This window comes from Siphateles boraxobius, unplaced genomic scaffold, assembly GCF_051911475.1.
Source record: "Siphateles boraxobius isolate OS27281-9 unplaced genomic scaffold, OSU_SipBor_1 41, whole genome shotgun sequence".
Taxonomy (NCBI): Eukaryota; Metazoa; Chordata; class Actinopteri; order Cypriniformes; family Leuciscidae; genus Siphateles; species Siphateles boraxobius.
The window spans coordinates 37,929,710-37,948,154 of NW_027509042.1; the positions used below are offsets into that span (position 1 = coordinate 37,929,710).

The 18,445-nt window shown below is 39.1% G+C and overlaps 1 protein-coding gene across 5 annotated transcripts; it reads left to right on the forward strand.

Moving 5' to 3' along the window:
• Nucleotides 1-466: 466 nt before the first annotated feature.
• sp3b (Sp3b transcription factor) lies at nt 467-13,704 on the forward strand. 5 transcript variants are annotated; one of them, XM_077199432.1, is made up of 8 exons: nt 467-652; nt 1,744-1,872; nt 5,883-6,000; nt 8,531-8,628; nt 10,467-11,634; nt 12,619-12,799; nt 12,895-13,091; nt 13,283-13,704. In XM_077199432.1, exons 1-8 carry the CDS (start codon nt 581-583, stop codon nt 13,558-13,560), a joined length of 2,241 nt encoding a protein of 746 aa, XP_077055547.1. In that variant the 5' UTR covers nt 467-580; the 3' UTR covers nt 13,561-13,704. The 5 variants fall into 5 exon arrangements, with proteins under 5 accessions (XP_077055547.1, XP_077055548.1, XP_077055549.1 ...); XM_077199433.1 differs by having other exon boundaries at nt 10,470-11,634; XM_077199434.1 differs by lacking the exons at nt 467-652; nt 1,744-1,872; nt 5,883-6,000 and adding an exon at nt 8,083-8,224.
• The last annotated feature ends 4,741 nt before the right edge of the window (nt 13,705-18,445 follow it).

Below are 18,445 nucleotides of genomic sequence, written 5' to 3' on the forward strand. Positions count from 1 at the left end.
TGTTTTCTGTTCAAGGTACTTTCCTAATCGTCTATATTGATTGTGTATGTGCTGCATTGATGTCAGATGGGATTCATAGTATTAAGATGCTGTGAAACAAGAAAACACATTTATAGAGATTAACTTAAGCAAATATATTAGGAATACAGAAACCATTTGGGAGGAAAAAATTATTTTAATAATGCAATTTTTAGCATTTATGTGCTGTTAAAAATCAACCACCAAAAAAAATATATTAATATTTGCTATATGTACTGTTCTGTGTGTGTGTTTGCAAAGTGGATGGGAGGATAGGCTGCTCACTAGGTGTAATGGGTAGAGCTAGAAGGTCCAACCAAAACCCTACTACACAAATCTATCCCTCCATCCATTAGATCCACAGAGGTGGAGCTGGACTGGGTTAAGCAAAACCCAAGACGTCAAGAGAGGCGGAGCTGGACGTCATTTGGCTCTGCAGTGGGCACCACTTGGATCGGACCGATCACCACAACACGTCTTGTAGCCAATCAGCAATAGGGGGTGTATACGCTAATGATGGGGAGGAGAGAGATGAGCAAGCGGGACGTTTGTAGAAGGAGTGATGATGGCTGAGATATTACCAACGAGGAAGAGGTCAGAGGAATATGAATGGAAAAAGAAATGTTACGACCAGGTAAGAGCTAGAACCCGCGTTAATATTGGAAAAGCTTTCCAGCGCTGGAGAGACTTTTAAAGAGCGAGAAGGCCTGAAAACGGACGCTGAGGTTGCTTTGTTTCTGCTTGATACGTGAGTAACGTTTCACAGAACCAAGATGATGATGATGATGTTGTAATATTAGCTATAGTAAAGGGACAGGCTGGTGCGCTAGTTGTGGTTGCCTGTTGCAGAGCGTGTTCGTTATCCCGTTGGCAGAGCAATGAGGGGAGTCCTGTTTCTGTTGGGTAGGGTGGGCTGTGTTTGTTTGGGAGTTTTCAATAAAGTTTCTCGGAAATCCCTTAGTGCACCTTTAAACGCTTAATCAAAGCCTGTAAGCACAATTCAGGGCATTTGTTCTGTTAATTAAGCCCATAAATAAATGAGCCAACCCATTACCATTAGTTTTTGAAAACACACTAATTTTGCGATGGAGATTCTTTTCGTGTTTTTTTTATTTTTATTTTTTTATTTTTTTATATACATTCAACACTTCTAGTCTGCTCTATTGACAGGGTAATGACGTAGACTGACGGCTCCAAAAATGTTTAATGGGTCATAAAACACTAAACTAGTTGTTATATATATATATATATATATATATATATATATATATATATATATATATATATCTGTGATTTTTTTTTTTTAACAGAGGTGTTTGTATTTTACATCATAGAAGACTGTGTTAGCACCCGTTTTTTTGTTGGAGAAAGCCATTTAATTTTGAGTTTCCCCCACTATTTTCGTCCTCCACGAAATTCCGATACCACGTGAAGGCAGCATAAAATCTATGTCGTGTCGACGTCACATGATATGACTTGACAAATCATTATTGTACTTCGATGACGCGACGGTGTCTCATAATTATCATTCTATAAGAATTATTTCTTATGAAATCATGTCAAACTAAGATCACGTAGTAGTTGAGGGGAGTTCATGGGTCGCAAGTGTTTGTTTCCTTCGAGGGTGTTGCATGGCTTTCTCCGCGATGCTGTCAGGTCTAAACTCTGGCTGCGGGCGGTTGGTTGGCCATCAACTACTGACAAGTCAAAATTGTTTGTGTGTAGCAAGCATTTTTACCGGGAGAGCTACGAGAATTGGAGAAAGGTAGACTTCGGCCTGCTCTTGAAGGCAGTTTGCGTCTAGGCAAGGATGCGGTACCAAGTCCCGAGGATTTTTCCATCCCTCCAAAGGCGGTATGTAGGCTATATAATTCAACCACAAGTGTTTTGTCTTATAACACTACAAACTGCTACAGATTTGACCAGAGCTGTGTGTTGCACATCATATAGCTGTCACAGGACATGCATGTATGTGTAATTTACGGTGAGCTTACAAAACCACGTAATGATGAATTGCAGCATCCATTTGGGTAAAACTGAATGATTTTAACTCAATGAAAACGAAATTAATAAATCCAGAAGCCGTTGTTGTTGAAGCTTACCATGCCCACTTTTTTTATATAGCATTTTTGAAAACTGGTGCTGAAGCAGCAGGTTTCATGGCCCTTTAATTTATAATTATTGTACACCGCTAATTCTGTAATATATTATTATAAGAAGATCATTAAAGCACGTGAATCTATACGTTACATAAGTCTTCTTTTTTATTTTTGTGTGTGCACAAGATCTATGACAATAATAGAATAATTATTGAAGATGACTGTGGCACTTTTTTATTTTAAAACAACAAGTATGGAGCTAGAAATGTGTCTTTATTACATGTGAGAAAATAAATGATCTGAGAGAAAAAAAAAAGTTTGAGAGAAAAAGTTATCACACTGATAGCAAAAAAGCATTTCATGAGAGAAAAAAGAATATTTGAGAGAAAAAGTTTTCATACCAATAGCAAAAAATAATATTTGAGACTAAAAAAAGTTTTGAGAGAAAGTATTTTCTCATAGAACATAAAAAAATATAAATTTGAAATTTTTAAAATTATTTCTGAGAAAAAAAATCTCTCTTAAAATACTTGGAAAAAAAATCTCAAATATATATTTTTTGCTATCAGTGTGAAAACATTTTCTCTAAAAATAAAAAGTGTTTCTCTCAAAACGCTTTTCTTTGCTCTCGATGCAATTTTTTGCTCTCGTGTCAGGATTTTGCTTTAGCTGTGAAAATTGTGTCATGGGCGGGGCCACGTTCTTTTTTTCCTATTGGAACGTTCCTATTGGCCAGTCGGGTGAGCATCGTCTTGTCTTAGGAGTCGAACTGAATCATTACACCATTGTTCGCGTTCGGTTCACCTAGATAGATGCAGTCTCTGCCTTAGAGTTTAGATTCTCTGCCCGAGCCCAGGCCCGACCTCGGGCCGATATTTCCCGTCACCATCCTCGGGCCAGGCCGGGCTTTTGATCTAGAGACGTGCACTCCCAACGCAAGAGAGTGTGGCGCGGGACTAGGTTTGATGGCCGAGTGCGAGCGCGGGCGCGGGCTGTAATGCACTCACTCTGTGTGTGTGGGTTCCGGGAGAATAAAACGATTTGTGGGACTCCCGCAAACTAGAAATATCTATGAATAAAACATAAAAACTAATACGTTTTTATTCATCTGTTGCAGAAAAACAACAAGAACAACTAAAACAAAATACAAATGATTTACAGGCCAGAGTTTTGTTTTATAACATGTTTGCAGCGTTGAGCGATGTAGCCAATCACAGACATATGTGTTGATTTCTTGAACGCAATGGCCAATCAGAAGCATTTAAGATAGTCTCCCCTCACTGCTCAAAACGGACTTTTTGTTCAGAGCTGAATTCTGTATGCTGGCAAATCCTCAAATTATAACAAACAAAGTGTATATATTATGAAAGATTCATTGTGCAGTCAGCGTCATTGATAATAACAGAGATGTGTGAGATCGCGATGAACTGATGTCAGCTTTAGGGATTTTTCAGGGAGCGCACTTTGCGCGCATTCAGTCATGCCAAACCATGCACTCAGTAGCTGCTTGATTTTATGTTATAACAGTGGTTTGTGTGTTAATGCTTTAATAACACATAATTTATCAGGAGCATTTATGCTGATGTGTATGATGGCGACACGTAGGCTAACTTGAAAGTATTTGGAGGTGCAGAACAGAGGAGGAGGAGAAAGTAACATAGAAATGAGTTGAGAACGTCAGTTATAACGACCCACGTATTAAAATGGTCGGGACTCGGGTTTAAATCGGGCTCGGGCTCATAATTATTGTTAATGCGTCGGGCTGGGCTCGGACACAACGTGCACGGGCTCGGGTAGGATCGGGCTTGATTTTTTGGGCCTGATCTAAGCTCTAAGTCGAGCACGGACACTCCAATGTTTGGGTAAGATGATGACACACACAACTGGATGTTAGCTGGCTGAGCAAGTTCAGCATCACTGAAGATTAAACATTAAAAATAGCACTCATATTCATGAATGAATGTGTATTATATTATTAGCTTGCTAATCGCTAGTAAAGCTAATTATTAATTAGCCATCATGCTAGGTAAACTTGCATGAGTGCTATTGTTTAATGTGTAATCTTCAGTGATGCTGAACTTGCTCAGCCAGCTACCCATCGAGTTGTGTGTGTGTCATCATCTGCAGAGACGGCATCTATCTAGGTGAACCGAACGCGAACAATGGTGTAATGATTCAGTTCGACTCCTAAGACAAGACGATGCTCACCCGACTGGCCAATAGGAACGTTCCAATAGGAAAAAAAAGAACGTGGCCCCGCCCATGACACAATTTTCACAGCTAAAGCAAAATCCTGACACGAGAGCAAAAAATTGCATCGAGAGCAAAGAAAAGCGTTTTGAGAGAAACACTTTTTATTTTTAGAGAAAATGTTTTCACACTGATAGCAAAAAATATATATTCGAGATTTTTTTCAAAGTATTTTGAGAGAGATTTTTTTTCTCAGAAATAATTTTAAAAATTTCAAATTTATATTTTTTTATGTTCTATGAGAAAATACTTTCTCTCAAAACTTTTTTAGTCTCAAATATTATTTTTTGCTATTGGTATGAAAACTTTTTCTCTCAAATATTCTTTTTTCTCTCATGAAATGCTTTTTTGCTATCAGTGTGATAACTTTTTCTCTCAAACTTTTTTTTTCTTCTCTCAGATCATTTATTTTCTCGCATGTAATAAAGACACATTTCTAGCTCCATAACAAGGGAATTTGTTCAGTCTGAATCAATCTTTTTTTTTAAATGTCAAAATTGTATATGAAAAGGTTTTATATGTAGCCTATGAATGATAAATGATTAAATAACAATCTTAATAACATTCTAATAAGACATTTATAATCTTAATACCAATCTAAATAACATTATTTATAATATTAATGAATTATCTGTCTAATAATGTCTAAAAATATAATAATTATCTGTCTATCAAGCTCTGATAATGTAAGGAATATTATATTAATAGATAGGTATATTTATGGAAGCTTGTTTCCATCACGTAATAAAACAATTTAAATGATAATTGTGACTTTATCTCATAATTCTTACTTTTTTCTCAGAATTGCGAGCAATTACAAGTTATAAAGTCAGAATTGCGTGATAAATAGTCATTAGGCTATTGTGAGATTAAAACAAAATCGCAATTACCTTTTTTATTTTGTATTCTGTGGCGGAAACAAGCTTCTATACCTTTTAACAATATTTTATCCAAATTAAAAAAAGAATAGGTTTACACATACCCTTTTAGCACATGGGTGTCAGAAGCAAAAAAATGTGGGTGGGTCATCCTCCAGAATTTTTTTACTGGAGTAGATTAGGGGTGTTCCCGAAGCCAAATACCTTATCTAAAATCTCTATGCAATAATGAGTTAAGTGAATGAGTGAGAGTAAAAATGAAACGAGCGCAAATCCGTCTATGCGTGCATCTCTCAGAAATCCAGAGCTTGGCGAGAGTAATATCAACTCAAATAGGCTAATACATCATATACATGTTCTACGATATGATATCGTATATTATTGTATGTATATTTAAATGATTTAAATATACAATAAGCTAAGCTATTATTGTATCAAGAGCTCACAAAACACAATTGTTAGAGGTTTCAATACTGTTTTAACTTAAGGTCTATGGCCAATTCACACTGAGAGTGAAACAAAGGGCAAAGTGTGCCTTAGTGGCCACATGCACACTCTATATACTGTCTAGTTACTTTGTTTGTCTTATGCTTTGGATAATATGCATGTTGAAATTAATCTATCTCTATACTGGCAGCCCACAACATGTCGTGAAATGGGATGCCAGACGGAGGAGCCCAGCACCAAAGATGGTCAATGCCAAACCATCCATGACTTGAAGCAGCACAGCTGGAAACTTGAACTAAAGAGTGAACGTGTGTTTTACAGTTTTCTACCTCTATCTTTTTAATGGCCTTTAGTTTAGATATACTGACATTGGTGGTTTGTCCATTCCAGAGCCGATCAGCCCTATACGCACACTACGCAAGTTGCGTAGGGCCCCGCAATTTACTCAAGGTCCCGCCTCCCCCTCGTGTAAAACCGCGTCAATCAAAGTTTACAATATCGATGAGAAAACATCGGAACTATATCCTTCTGGTCACGAAAAGAGAGAAAAAAACACACCATTAGAGTGAATTGCGGGAACAGCAATCAGGTAGACTTGTGTTCTCTCCTCTCCAAGTTGATGTCAGCAAAGAACAGTAAAGTTAAGTTGATGTGTATCTATCTCTAGTCTGTCTGTCTTGCTAACCCAGCTGGCAAGTGCATATTTTGGTCTTTCTGTGTCTTGCTTAAAACACCGGCCACTTCCAGGGCTTTGAGGGCTGTGTTCTGTGAATTTGTGCCTGACAAAAAAAGTGAGAGTGAAATACAACAATTTATTACGTTTGATAAACAACAAAGGGCAACGGTGTTTGTTTATAAACTGCAGCTCGGAAAAGATAACCGCGTCGCGTGTTAACATGCGTTCATATGCGCGTGCACGAAAGGAAACGCGCACTTTCCAGCAAAACATCTGTGGGGACCAGTACAATATGGGCGTGATGGCACTCCTCATAGGCACACATACTTTTAAAACAAGACAATGATTATCTAGTTTCCAAGTCAGTTTAGTTACAACTCTGCAATAAAGCAAGATGGAAAGCAATATATTGACATTGACTTTTGATTTATAGGCTATATTGCATTTAAAATGTTGATTGGCTGGACATAGCCTAATGGGCAATATGGATGCACATCTCAGTAAATAATAACCATCAAGTACTGCTTTTATCATTTAAAACACTGGCATGCTATGACAAGCCATTTTAGCTTTTATTTATTCACAGGATACATTTTTGATATCAATAATTAGATTTGTACTATTTAAAATGTGAATTCTTGATATTAAGAATGTACTTTTTCTAAAAATGTCTGTTTCTGATAACAGGAATTACATTTTCATTAGTACTAGTTAAAGGAGTGGGAGCACTGGGGTGTCAGGTGAGAATGTGGCAATGGCAAATGGTTTACATGGCTCATGGGTCAGATAGGAGGGCCCCTAACCGAATTTAGCTTAGGTCCCCAGGGAGGTCAGGATCGGCTCTGGTCCTTCCTTATTGTGATGTGTCATATAGATTAGAGATCTGGATGCCACTGGAATACAGAGACTTGGTCTTGGTCTTAGAAGCCTATGGCAATCAGTTTTAACATGAATGTTCTTTCTGGACAGGGGGCAACATTTTTTTGGGGAATTTTGGGAATTTTTTTTGCCCAAACTGTATTCTCCGATTGTAAAAAAAGAAAAGAAAGAAAAGTGTATGTGTGTGTGTGTGTATATATATATATATATATATATATATATATATATATATAATAATTATTATTAATAATAATATCAAAATGACACGTTATACGTGCACGACAAATGAGAGATGAGCAGCGTGAGGCGGTTGATGATTATGGTAACGTTGGAGTTGGACCCTGACATCCGGAGTCACAGCTGTTTCCGCAAAGCATTGTTTACCCAGGTGGGTAAACTGACACGTAAACTCGGGGACGCTATGGTAGAAAACGAAACTAGTTAATTTACATATAACTTATATATAGCAAATGTCACAATATAACCTTTCGTTTTAATGTGAACGCAAAACAATGTTCTGGCATTGTGCAAACTGTACTGACTGTTTCACAATACGTCTACTGTAGCGCTTTCAGTGTAATGGCCACCAGGGTTGCAACTAACTTCCTGCCATACGTGAACAATTCCAGCTATATTTCCAAAGACTCTCTCTGCATCTGCGAAGCGCACAACAAACAGGAAACGCTCGTGGCGTGAAAATTGACAGACGTAAAGCTTTGACCATTCGGTGTCCATGGGGTCGAATCACGCAGCCAATCACGTCGTAGAAGAAAGGCGGGTCTTCCGTTTACGTGACGCAAATTTCACTGGTAATCTCCGAAGCCCCACCTTTTGTGTTTCCCGCACCGTCAATCAAAAATAAGAAAAAAAAATCGACCCGAATCTCCGATCACAGCCCGCCTTTGATTAAAACTATCATGTTGGGAGTTTAAATGAACAGATTAACCTCCGATTTTTACCTTTTCACGCTATGACTGGTACGTAACACTTAGCCCGACCGATCACAGCACCGCCGGTGAGTTTGGAGAGCCATTAGCCAAGCGAGCTAGCTCAGTATTTAATCTTTCTAAGCAGCGACGCTAACCGTTAGCCAGCTAGCCTCACTTTAACAAAGTAAACATTTGAAAAGACTGTTGCTCAGGCAACGGGAAAGCAGAAAGAACCTCCTGATTCGTTTAAATTCCAGGCGGTTTGGCGGCTAATCTCCGCCTTTTCGAGGTGGGAGTTCGTTGAGCATGAATTTGTTTTGAGTTTTTTTCCCTTCTCTCGCTGTGTCTCCGTAGCCCCAGAACAGCCAGCGAAACAGCAGGAAATGGCTGCCTTGGACGTCGACAGCAATCAGAGCGACTTTCTGCAGCCAGCCAGCGGCGCCCAAGACCAGGTATGCAATTCCCCTGTTGGTTTCTCGCTTCCCCGGCGCTGTCTTGCGGGGTGTTGTGGTGTTTTGGTGAAGTTCACACGTTTTAAATATAGGGGATAAGTCGAACACTTCCTGTGAGCCTTCGCTTTGTACGGCCACCCACTTTCTTACCCATTTAAACCCGCCCATTGTGGGTCGGACAGACTCGCCACCGTCGCCTTGCCCGCTTTACCTGCGGTGATCCCGGGTCACCCCCACGATAGGGGAGGACCCCTCCACCGGGAAAAGCCTCCACCCCTACCCTGGCTGTCACACACCTTCCACAGCTCCACCATTCCCCCTGGAGCGGCTGCGTGCACAGACCTGGCAAACAGAAGCTCTTTGTCACCTTTTGTCATGTGCACTTGGCTTATGATATAGACTAGATCATTAATTTGCCTTTTTATGACAGATGCATGGCTATTGAAAGACGTAATAGTTTTCTGTTAAACAGACAACTGAACCAAAGCCCTGAATGACACCCTCAAACTTCAAAGGCAGCACGAAATGAATAATCAAAATGATTTAAAATCATGTTATAGCTCTTACTGTGAACAATTAATCTGTGTATGTTTGTTTTTGTTTTGTCTTCATAATGTTTAATTAAAATGTCATAAACAGAGCTGGCAGTGAAAACGTTAGACTTCTCCCTAGTGACTTATGCAGGACTTCTCAAATCATTTAGTCTGCATAAACCCCACCCCTACAATCTTGTTCATCTTACCTCCATTTGAGTTCATTTCCCACATCTCAGACCCTGTTTACACCTGGTATTAAGATGTGTTTTGGTTGATCGCAAGTAGACAAGGTAGACTCATTCCCATTTACACCTGGTGTTTTAATCCATCTCTTTTGTCCACTTTCAACCACTTCTGTTGTGATTTCTTCGAGGGGAGGGTCTATGGGTGGGTAAATGTATGGGCTTTTTCAGATCTTTCAATCTAATAGATGAAAAAATCTCACTCAATTTACATATGAATGCAACCGGAGACAATGGAAAAACACAGAGCAGCAGCTTTACTGTTTGCTGTGATAGCTGCAAGTTTGAAATCAGAAATGGTGAGAGAACAATCTACTTGGTACTACTTTTCATCTTCAAACCAAACTTGGGTCTGGCGACAATGTTTAAATCCCGTCTGGCTAGCGCACTTTCCATAATGCATGCCTTAAATCAGTAGGCAATCTTCAGTGGCTGTTCGAAAGCATTCGACCACATAAGCCTCTAGACCACAAAAGCAATCCGGTCAAATGCGTTTTTGACTACCTCTAGAAGTGGTCGAAAGTGGATGTCCTCAAAACGCTTTAGACCCCGTTTACACATGTGTTTAGCGTCGTCCACTTGTGATCCGATTGACCAAAACACATCCTCCTACAAGCTGTGAACAGGGCCTGAGAGTTAAAATCCCGTCGAGAACTGATGGACAGAATAAGCTCCCCCCGATAATCCATTACACTTGGATGTACGTCACCATACGTAAGAAAAGATCTGTCGCCCACTTGCATTTCATTGCGAGTTTAAGTATAGTAATTATCAAATGTTCCTTTTCAAGCTAAATTTAATATTTGAAAACTAACTTTATCATCCCTGAGGTCTGATACTATTGGATTTTCAGCATAAACATCTTTATTACATGGGAGATTATAGTTAAGGCTTATTACTTAAATTGCCCCCCCCCCCCCCCCCCCCCTATATTTTTATCTTTGCTTAGACCCTTTAACACCAAGGACGATTACCAAATCATACCATATACACCATGTGTATGGTCAAATTCATCATGAAGTATTAGTGCTAATTTAATAGTATTATCTCCACTCCCCAGCAGACCACAGACCTCACGACCATCCAGTTAACGGGCTCCTCTGATCGCTGGGAGGTTCTAACGCCTGTGAGCTCAGTGAAAGATGAGCCATCAGTTGTGCAGGTACCCAGCGAAGGACTTCTGGGCAGCAACGGGCAATATGTGGTGCCACTACAGACTATGGCAGGACAGACTCAGTCTGTTTTTGTGACTGCTGGGGTAGATGGCACCAGTGCTAATGGGGTACAGTACCAGGTTATCCCTCAGCTGCAGGGGGCGGATGGGGCGTCACTAAGCTATGCAGCATCCACAGACGGAAGCACCCTTGGCACTGACATTACTATCCTTCCGGATGGAACGCAAGGCATCGCCACCAATGCTAATGACCTCCAGGGCCTACTGAGTCAAAGTGGGCACGTGCAGCAAATACCCACCGTCTCATTGGCCGGCTCAGGGTTTGGCGCACAGGGCCAGGTTGTCGCTAATGTGCCGATGGGGCTGCCAGGCAACATCACACTGGTGCCGATAAACAGCTTAAGTAATATGGATCTCGAGTCTCTGGGATTGGCTGGTGCTCAGACCATAGCGACAAGCATTACTGCAGATGGCCAGCTCATCATGACCGGTCCCACCACCTCAACAAGTGATAACCAGGGTGAAAGCGGCAAATGCACAGAGCCACTTAACGCCAATGACGCTAACGCTAATACCTTTGTGCCAACCACCACCTCTTCCACGACGACATCGCTTCCTGAGACGATAGACGGGACTGGAGTTCTCACCCAAGCCACTGCGGTATCAGCCGGGCATCAAGATCCGTCTTACATCCAGCATAACCATACGTCTGGCGGCGAACAGGTGGTGCAGCTCTTATCAGCGCAGACGGCGGATGGAGCAGCGCAGACACTACAAAGCGTGCAGCTGTTGAATGCTGGAACGTTTCTTATCCAAGCTCAAACTGTCTCTCCGACCGGTCAAATCCAGTGGCAGACCTTCCAGGTTCAAGGAGTTCAGAACCTGCAGAATCTGCAGCTGCCGCCTGCTGGTGGGGTCTCATCCTCCCAAATTACCCTTGCACCAGTGCAGACCCTCTCTCTCGGGCAGACTGGCACAGTGGGGCAGATCCCGAACCTTCAGACAGTCACGGTTGGTCAGTACCAGCAAGATGAGAACACGGAGAGCCACTCAGGTATGCAGGAATACACAGACTGAATACCTTTTTTTATTTTTGTATTTTTTATGTTAATATAAAAAAAAATATGCTTATCCCTAAAAATGTCATTTTTCACTGAAATAGATCAGAAATAGAATCTTTCTGGATTAATTATTCAGTAACAATAGGTGCGTTTCCATTTATAGATTTGCGCAAAACTTTTGCGTTTTTTTTCTCCTCTAAATGTCGACAAAAAACGAATGCGAAATGAGTGTTTCTATTAACCGATGTTATATGACTAAAACTTAATTTTTTTCCTCTCGCGATAAGTAATTCCAAAAATCATGTCAACGGACGTTGGTAGGTTTATGTATATCTCAGCCACCGCACTGGCCATAATCAAAGGAGACCTATGTGTGTTATCCAATCATTAATGACAAGGAAAGAGCCTTATTCTTGAGAGCGGCACATATGAGGTGTTTCTCCCTCATATCTGCTTCGGGGTTTTGATTGTGGCATTTCTTTAAGGTTTAGAAACAGTATTTCTGTAATTATTTTGTCTTTTATGAATTTAATTAGATCTGTCTCGTAGGCTATTCTGTCCAAACATACCGCGTCATCTACGTCGGGTGACCTTCCATTGCAGTTTTGCAAAATATTTATTTTTCGAATTGCCTGAAAAACCACCTCATGCGAGCGTGAACTTTTTTGCGATTAATTGGGAGTTTTTTTGCGAAATTGGCGGGTTTCCATTGGGTGTATTTTCAATTCGCAATTTCTATTTGCGCAATTTGAAGGGTAATGGAAACGCAGCTAATGAATGACTTGAAAAGTCATGAAAATGCATTGGTCAAAGGTGTGGGAACCATGAATGAATTAAATAACTTAAGTCATTAAGTTGGTCTTGATTACTTTTTTCAAAAATTGTGTACCTCCCAGTTGCTTTATTTTTGGGGAGGTTCTTGATTTTTTTTTTTTTGGAGTCTGCTTTAAAAGATTCACCTTCTTTTTTTTGTGCAGATATTCAAATTAAAGAGGAGCCAGAGTCAGATGATTGGCCGAATTCCACCCTGAACACCAATGATTTGTCGCATTTGCGTGTGCGGTTGGTTGAGGATGATTTGGAGGGGACAGGCCAAGAGGGAAAAAGACTACGTAGAGTAGCCTGCACTTGCCCCAACTGCAAAGAGGCTGGAGGAAGGTAATGTACATGTCAAAGCAGAAGCACAAGTTCTGTTTTAACAGCCAAATTTATTTTATTTTTTACAACACTTTAAAAATTGTGTGCAATTTCAGAGGTTCAAGTATGGGAAAGAAGAAACAACACATTTGTCATATCCCCGGGTGTGGTAAGGTGTACGGTAAGACGTCTCACCTCCGAGCTCACTTGCGCTGGCACTCAGGAGAGAGACCCTTCATTTGCTCGTGGAGTTACTGTGGCAAGAGATTCACCCGCAGCGACGAACTCCAGCGTCACCGCAGAACACACACAGGTATGGGCACACTGGAGGAGATCAGGGACTAGGCAGAGTCTGAAAATACATCATATGTTTTCTTTGGACCCATTATATTGATACTTGCTGTAAATTCAGTTTGCTGCTTCGGGTTAATAGACTGAGTAGTAGTTCTAGAGGTTCCTTGTTGATATCAGACATGGGTTTACAGTTTTATTTTTGTTTTTCAGGAGAAAAGAAGTTTGTGTGTCCAGAGTGCTCGAAACGTTTCATGCGCAGCGACCATTTGGCCAAACACATTAAAACTCACCAGAACAAAAAAGGGCTAAACTCCAACACTGGGGCAGGTCAGATAGAAGCCGCCGCCCCCTCGGACACCATCATCACCGGGGGTGGAGCCACTCTTATCCTCACCAATTTGCAACAGGCTGGCACCCAGGACCTCCTTTCAAACTCCGACCTCCCACTCCAGTTGGTCACTGTGTCTGCCAGTGAGGTCATGGAGTGACCAAAATCACGCCCACTTTCACAGCTCGTCTGCTTTTCACTATCAATTTTTATATATATATGATAAAAAAAAATATATATATATATATTATAAATATATATATTTTAAAAATGACTTCTCCATTTATGTTCAATAGCAGTCTTTTGTACAAACAAGGCAAAAAATGACATTAAATGTGGTTGCAGTTTCCACTGACACACATGCTCATTATGAACTCATGCTCATACACAGAAATGCCTTATTTTGTATCATAATCTGTAGTATAAAATGCTGGAGTTGCATGTGTTTTTACTTTTTCTCATGTATATGTTCAGGGGACGATCATTTGAGAGAGTGTGATTGTGTAATTATGGTACACGGGAAGCCCGGATATGTGTGAGTGATTACAGTGAGACTGTTCTGTGAGAATGACAGCAGGAGAAGGACACAGTCTGCTGTGAGGGAGACTTACTCATGATCTGTCCATTTTATCCTCCTCCCTCTCGGCTGGCCTTCGTCCAAATGTGTCTTCACTCTTTGCTTTCATTTTATTTGATGTCATGTTAGTGGTCTTTGCGCTCTTGGTCATGTGTCCTCTGGATCTTGTTCGAGGATCTTCTGGTTTCATTGTTCTGCTGCCCACATGCAACTCAAACCAGACAAACAATCGTGTAATAAACTTTCTTTTTCTTGTATTGTTGTTATTATTGCTCTCCAGATTATTCCTGTAACATTCATAATGTATCTTCCATTTCTTTTCTTTTTTTTTGTTTTCTTCAGCCCCAAGCGGTTTATAGCCACAATTAAAGTAGTCTAATACTGATTCTGTTGTATCAAAGACTCCTCGTTTTGATTACTTTTTAAACGTGTAAAATTTGATGTTACTTTTGTACTTTTTTTTTTTTTAAATGGAAAACAATTAAAGTCAAAAACCTTCCTATGACTCTTCATAACTACAAGTTTGTATTATGCTTAATTTTTTTGGTGTGGGTATGTATGTACCGAATGAGAATTAACTGTGGGCCCATATACTTTGTATGTGTGTATATACTTCAGAATGTGTACAGTGCACAGTATGTGGATTACAGAATGCACCTGGATATTTGGTACACCAAAATATGCATTATACAACGGAGAACACTGCTGGGTATGCTCCCAGCCTCCCACAATGCAATGTGCCCAACTTTATCTTACGTTTCCAGTCTCATGAATGCCCCACAAGTAATATCACTAACATATTACATTTGCATTTTTGGGACACTTGCATAACGGGATCAGTTTGATACCTAAGACTTTTTACTGTTATTTACTGAATTGAACATCGTTGTTGCATACAGCTGTTTAAAATGTTTGTAATTGTGCACCTTAAGATAACTTGAGCTTTGTGGTTAAGAAGATTGAGTGAATGTAGATGATAATTTTGGTGGATGAAGGGCCCCTCAAGAGGTAAAGCCCAGGGTGTTTAATGTCACACAAATAAGATAATGCTCAAATAGGTTGAGCTCAGTCTAGAGCACATTTAATCTGAGAATCTGACCATTTCAGGTGTTTTTGTCAACTTAACTCGCTATGAGCTACTTTAACCTCCTGAGACCCGAGAGTTTGCCTGGTGTGCATTTTATAATTTTTCTTGCTATTTGGTATAAGTAGGACCTAATAAGTATAATAACTAAAATTTGTTTTTGTACAGTAAGTAGTTTTTGCATAAAATGATGTCCTCATGCAAGGACAGTGGGTCTATCTTAACTTTATCCTCCTGAGACCTGAGTTTTGGTTTGGCGTACATTTTAGATTTATTCTAGCTTTTTGGGGGTTATGGCAAGCCGTTTTAACTTTTATTCATTTTCAGGATATGAATTCTTGATATCAACAATTCAATTTTCACTAGTTAAAATAATAGTTATTGATATCAGGAATTAGATTTATACTAGTAACAATGGCAATTTTTGATATCAGAAATTACATTTCCACTAGTAACAATGCTAATTCTTGATATCCACAATTAAATTTTCAGTAGTTAAAATTATAATTCTTGATATCAGTAACTGAATTTCAACTAGTAAAAACTATCATTCTTGATATCTGTAATTGTATTTTCACTTGTGAAAAGTCTCCATAGGCTGCCATTCAAAATCAATTGTTGATATCAAGAATTGATTTTTTACTAGTTGAAATTCAAATTTCACATATCAGAAATACAATTCTTATAGTAAAAACCTTTATTTTTGATATCAAGAATTCAATTGTCACTAGTTGAAATGTCTAATCTTGATATCAACAATTGAATTGCTACTAGTAACAATGTTCATTTATGATATCAATAATTCCATTTTCACTAGTGACAATGTTAATTTCTGATATCATGAATGTAATTGTTACTAGTAAGAAAGCCATTTTAGATATCTGAAATTATATTGATATCAGAAATACATTTTCAGATATCAAAAATTAACATTTTTACTAGTAGCATTTTTTGAATTATTGAAATCAGGAATTCGCATTTTTACTAGTAGCCTAACAATGTAATTATTGATATCAAAAATTATATTTCTACTAGTAAGAAATCAATTCTTGATATCAACAATTCTATTGTTGATTTCAATAATTAAATTGCTGATATCAAAAATGTAATTGTTGATATCAACAATTGAATTGTAGATATCAACAATTCATATCCTGTGTGTGTGTGTGTGATCGCGATCGAGCAAGAGAGAGTGTGTGTGTGTGCGCGCGCAATCGCGAGTGAGTGAGCAAGAGAGAGAGAGAGAGAGAGAGTGTGTGTGTGTGTGTGTGTGTGTGTCGCGAGCGAGCGACGAGCAAGAGAGAGAGAGACAGAGAGTGTGTGTGTGTGTATGTATGTGTGTGTCTGTGTGTGTGTGTGTGTGCGCGCGCGACCGTGAGTGAACTGAAGCCCCGTTGAGTGTGTGCGCGCTCGAGTGAGTGAGCCAGTGTGCGTCACGAAGCTCAATGCAACTACATATTTTTTTATTTTTGTTGCTAACATCTTATACAATTTCAACAAAGCTAAGTCCCATTGTCCTCATATGTGGACATCAACTTTAGCAGGATAGTAAATCTTTATTGTTACAAAAGTTTGTCAAATGTGCATGCCATGTTAATCATACAACTCTTCTATGCATAACTTAACAAGAATCAACAATGAAATGTTTTTAGATTTTTTATCTTGTGGACGTTTTGGTCTGGAGTGGCTGCGTGACATGTGACCTAGTGTTCTCCGCCATCTTTAAATTATTTATGTTAATTTTTTTTTCTCTTCTGACCCCACCAGATGGCAGTGTAAGTGTCCTCGTTTGTGAAAAACATGTTTCAGTTACACAGAATTAAGTATTATGCTGCACACAACCAAAAATGCGATGTCCTCATATGAGGTCGCAGGGTCTCAGGAGGTTAAGTTTAATCTTCTAGAATAAGTCAAATTCACAAATGAATCATTCAGTGTAATTTATTGTTGAATTCAGTTCAGTTGAATCGGAGATCTCGATTTAATGCTTCATAGAGTGAATCACAATATTTGACAACGGGGACTGAGATTTTCCGATACAATTTAAGCAAAATATGTGTCAAAATGTGATGTTTTCCAGTCTAATTTTGCCCGCACCTGAAACAGACAAAATCACTTATAATGTCTAAAATGCGTAGGTCTACGTTAAATTTTAACTTAATGGTGATGAATTTATGAAACTGTTTGATGAAATAACCACAACATTAACAACAACAGCATCATCATCAATCTGTCAGTCAGAGTCAAATGCGCGTGAACGTTGCGCTCGTTTATTATAGCAACAGACTCCAGGCGTGTTGTTTCAAAATCATGGCAGGTAGCGTAGTCAGAAAAGTGTCTCTGGGTGTGCATAAGAAAAACTGGTTGTGCCACATTTATTGTCAAGTAATATAAAACATTCAGTATTTTTCCCTAATCGGTTTAAATATGTGTTTCATCTTTCATTTTAAATTCTGGGTACGCCTATGGGCTACATAATAAAAGTTATTGATTTCGTCACTTTTAAATGACGCGGAACAGTTTGTTTTTCCGAAATAACGTTTAGCAAAAAGTCGGATATTATGTTTTGCAATGTAGTGAGGAAATAAAGCTTCACACACACACATAAATATATCTAAAACAACACGGCACACACTTTAGGCTATTGCAGTCTCATTTAGTTATCATACAACTCAACTGCATGACCAATAACACATTCTGCAACTATAACTGTGTCTTGTCATGTTACTGATAATAACAATACTGATTCATCATCTTCATTGCTTTGAAATAACCAAAATATCATAAATAATTGAATTCATCATTCTTTCTTCTACCTGAAGATCTGACCCCCCTGCTATATGGATAATAAACCAATTCATTTTTTGAAATGTGGGGTCGTTCGTGCGTTAGCCTAAATACTAGCTTAATTCAGCAAAACAATCATTTCAGGCACATTGCAAGTTAGACGGCTAATGTTTTTTTTTTCTTTTTTTTCTTCTGTGCATTATAATGAAGGCTTTGTGAAACTGCAGCTTTTCCAGTTTTTTTAAATGACATATAGCTACTCCTTCCAACACCAACTACGAACACATTTTCTATCATGTATGTATGTCTATGAAAGACGTTTGAACCAATCAGAGTAGGTATGTGCCGCCCCGCCCCGCCCCGATCTGCAGGCTGCAGTCAGTTCCCAGTCTCGATTGACTCACTCCCACATAGGCGATTACTCTGGGTCAAAAAGCTTTCGTAATTTTCCGCGCTGTTCAAAATGACAAAGAGAACATTTTTTCTTGACGTTTTTAAAAAAGAAGAGAACTTCTACCACACCATTTGTTTTTTTTTTTACAATTTTACCTCTGGTTATGAGTATTAATCAGTTCTTCATAGAACACTTTTGCAGAC

Coding starts and splice junctions, on each gene's coding strand:
- sp3b (XM_077199432.1), top strand. CDS start 581: ATGATGGCTGAGATATTACCAACGAGGAAGAGGTCAGAGGAATATGAA. Junction 1,873..5,882: donor TTTCCATCCCTCCAAAGGCG/GTATGTAGGCTA, acceptor CTATACTGGCAG/CCCACAACATGTCGTGAAAT. Junction 12,800..12,894: donor TGCAAAGAGGCTGGAGGAAG/GTAATGTACATG, acceptor GTGCAATTTCAG/AGGTTCAAGTATGGGAAAGA.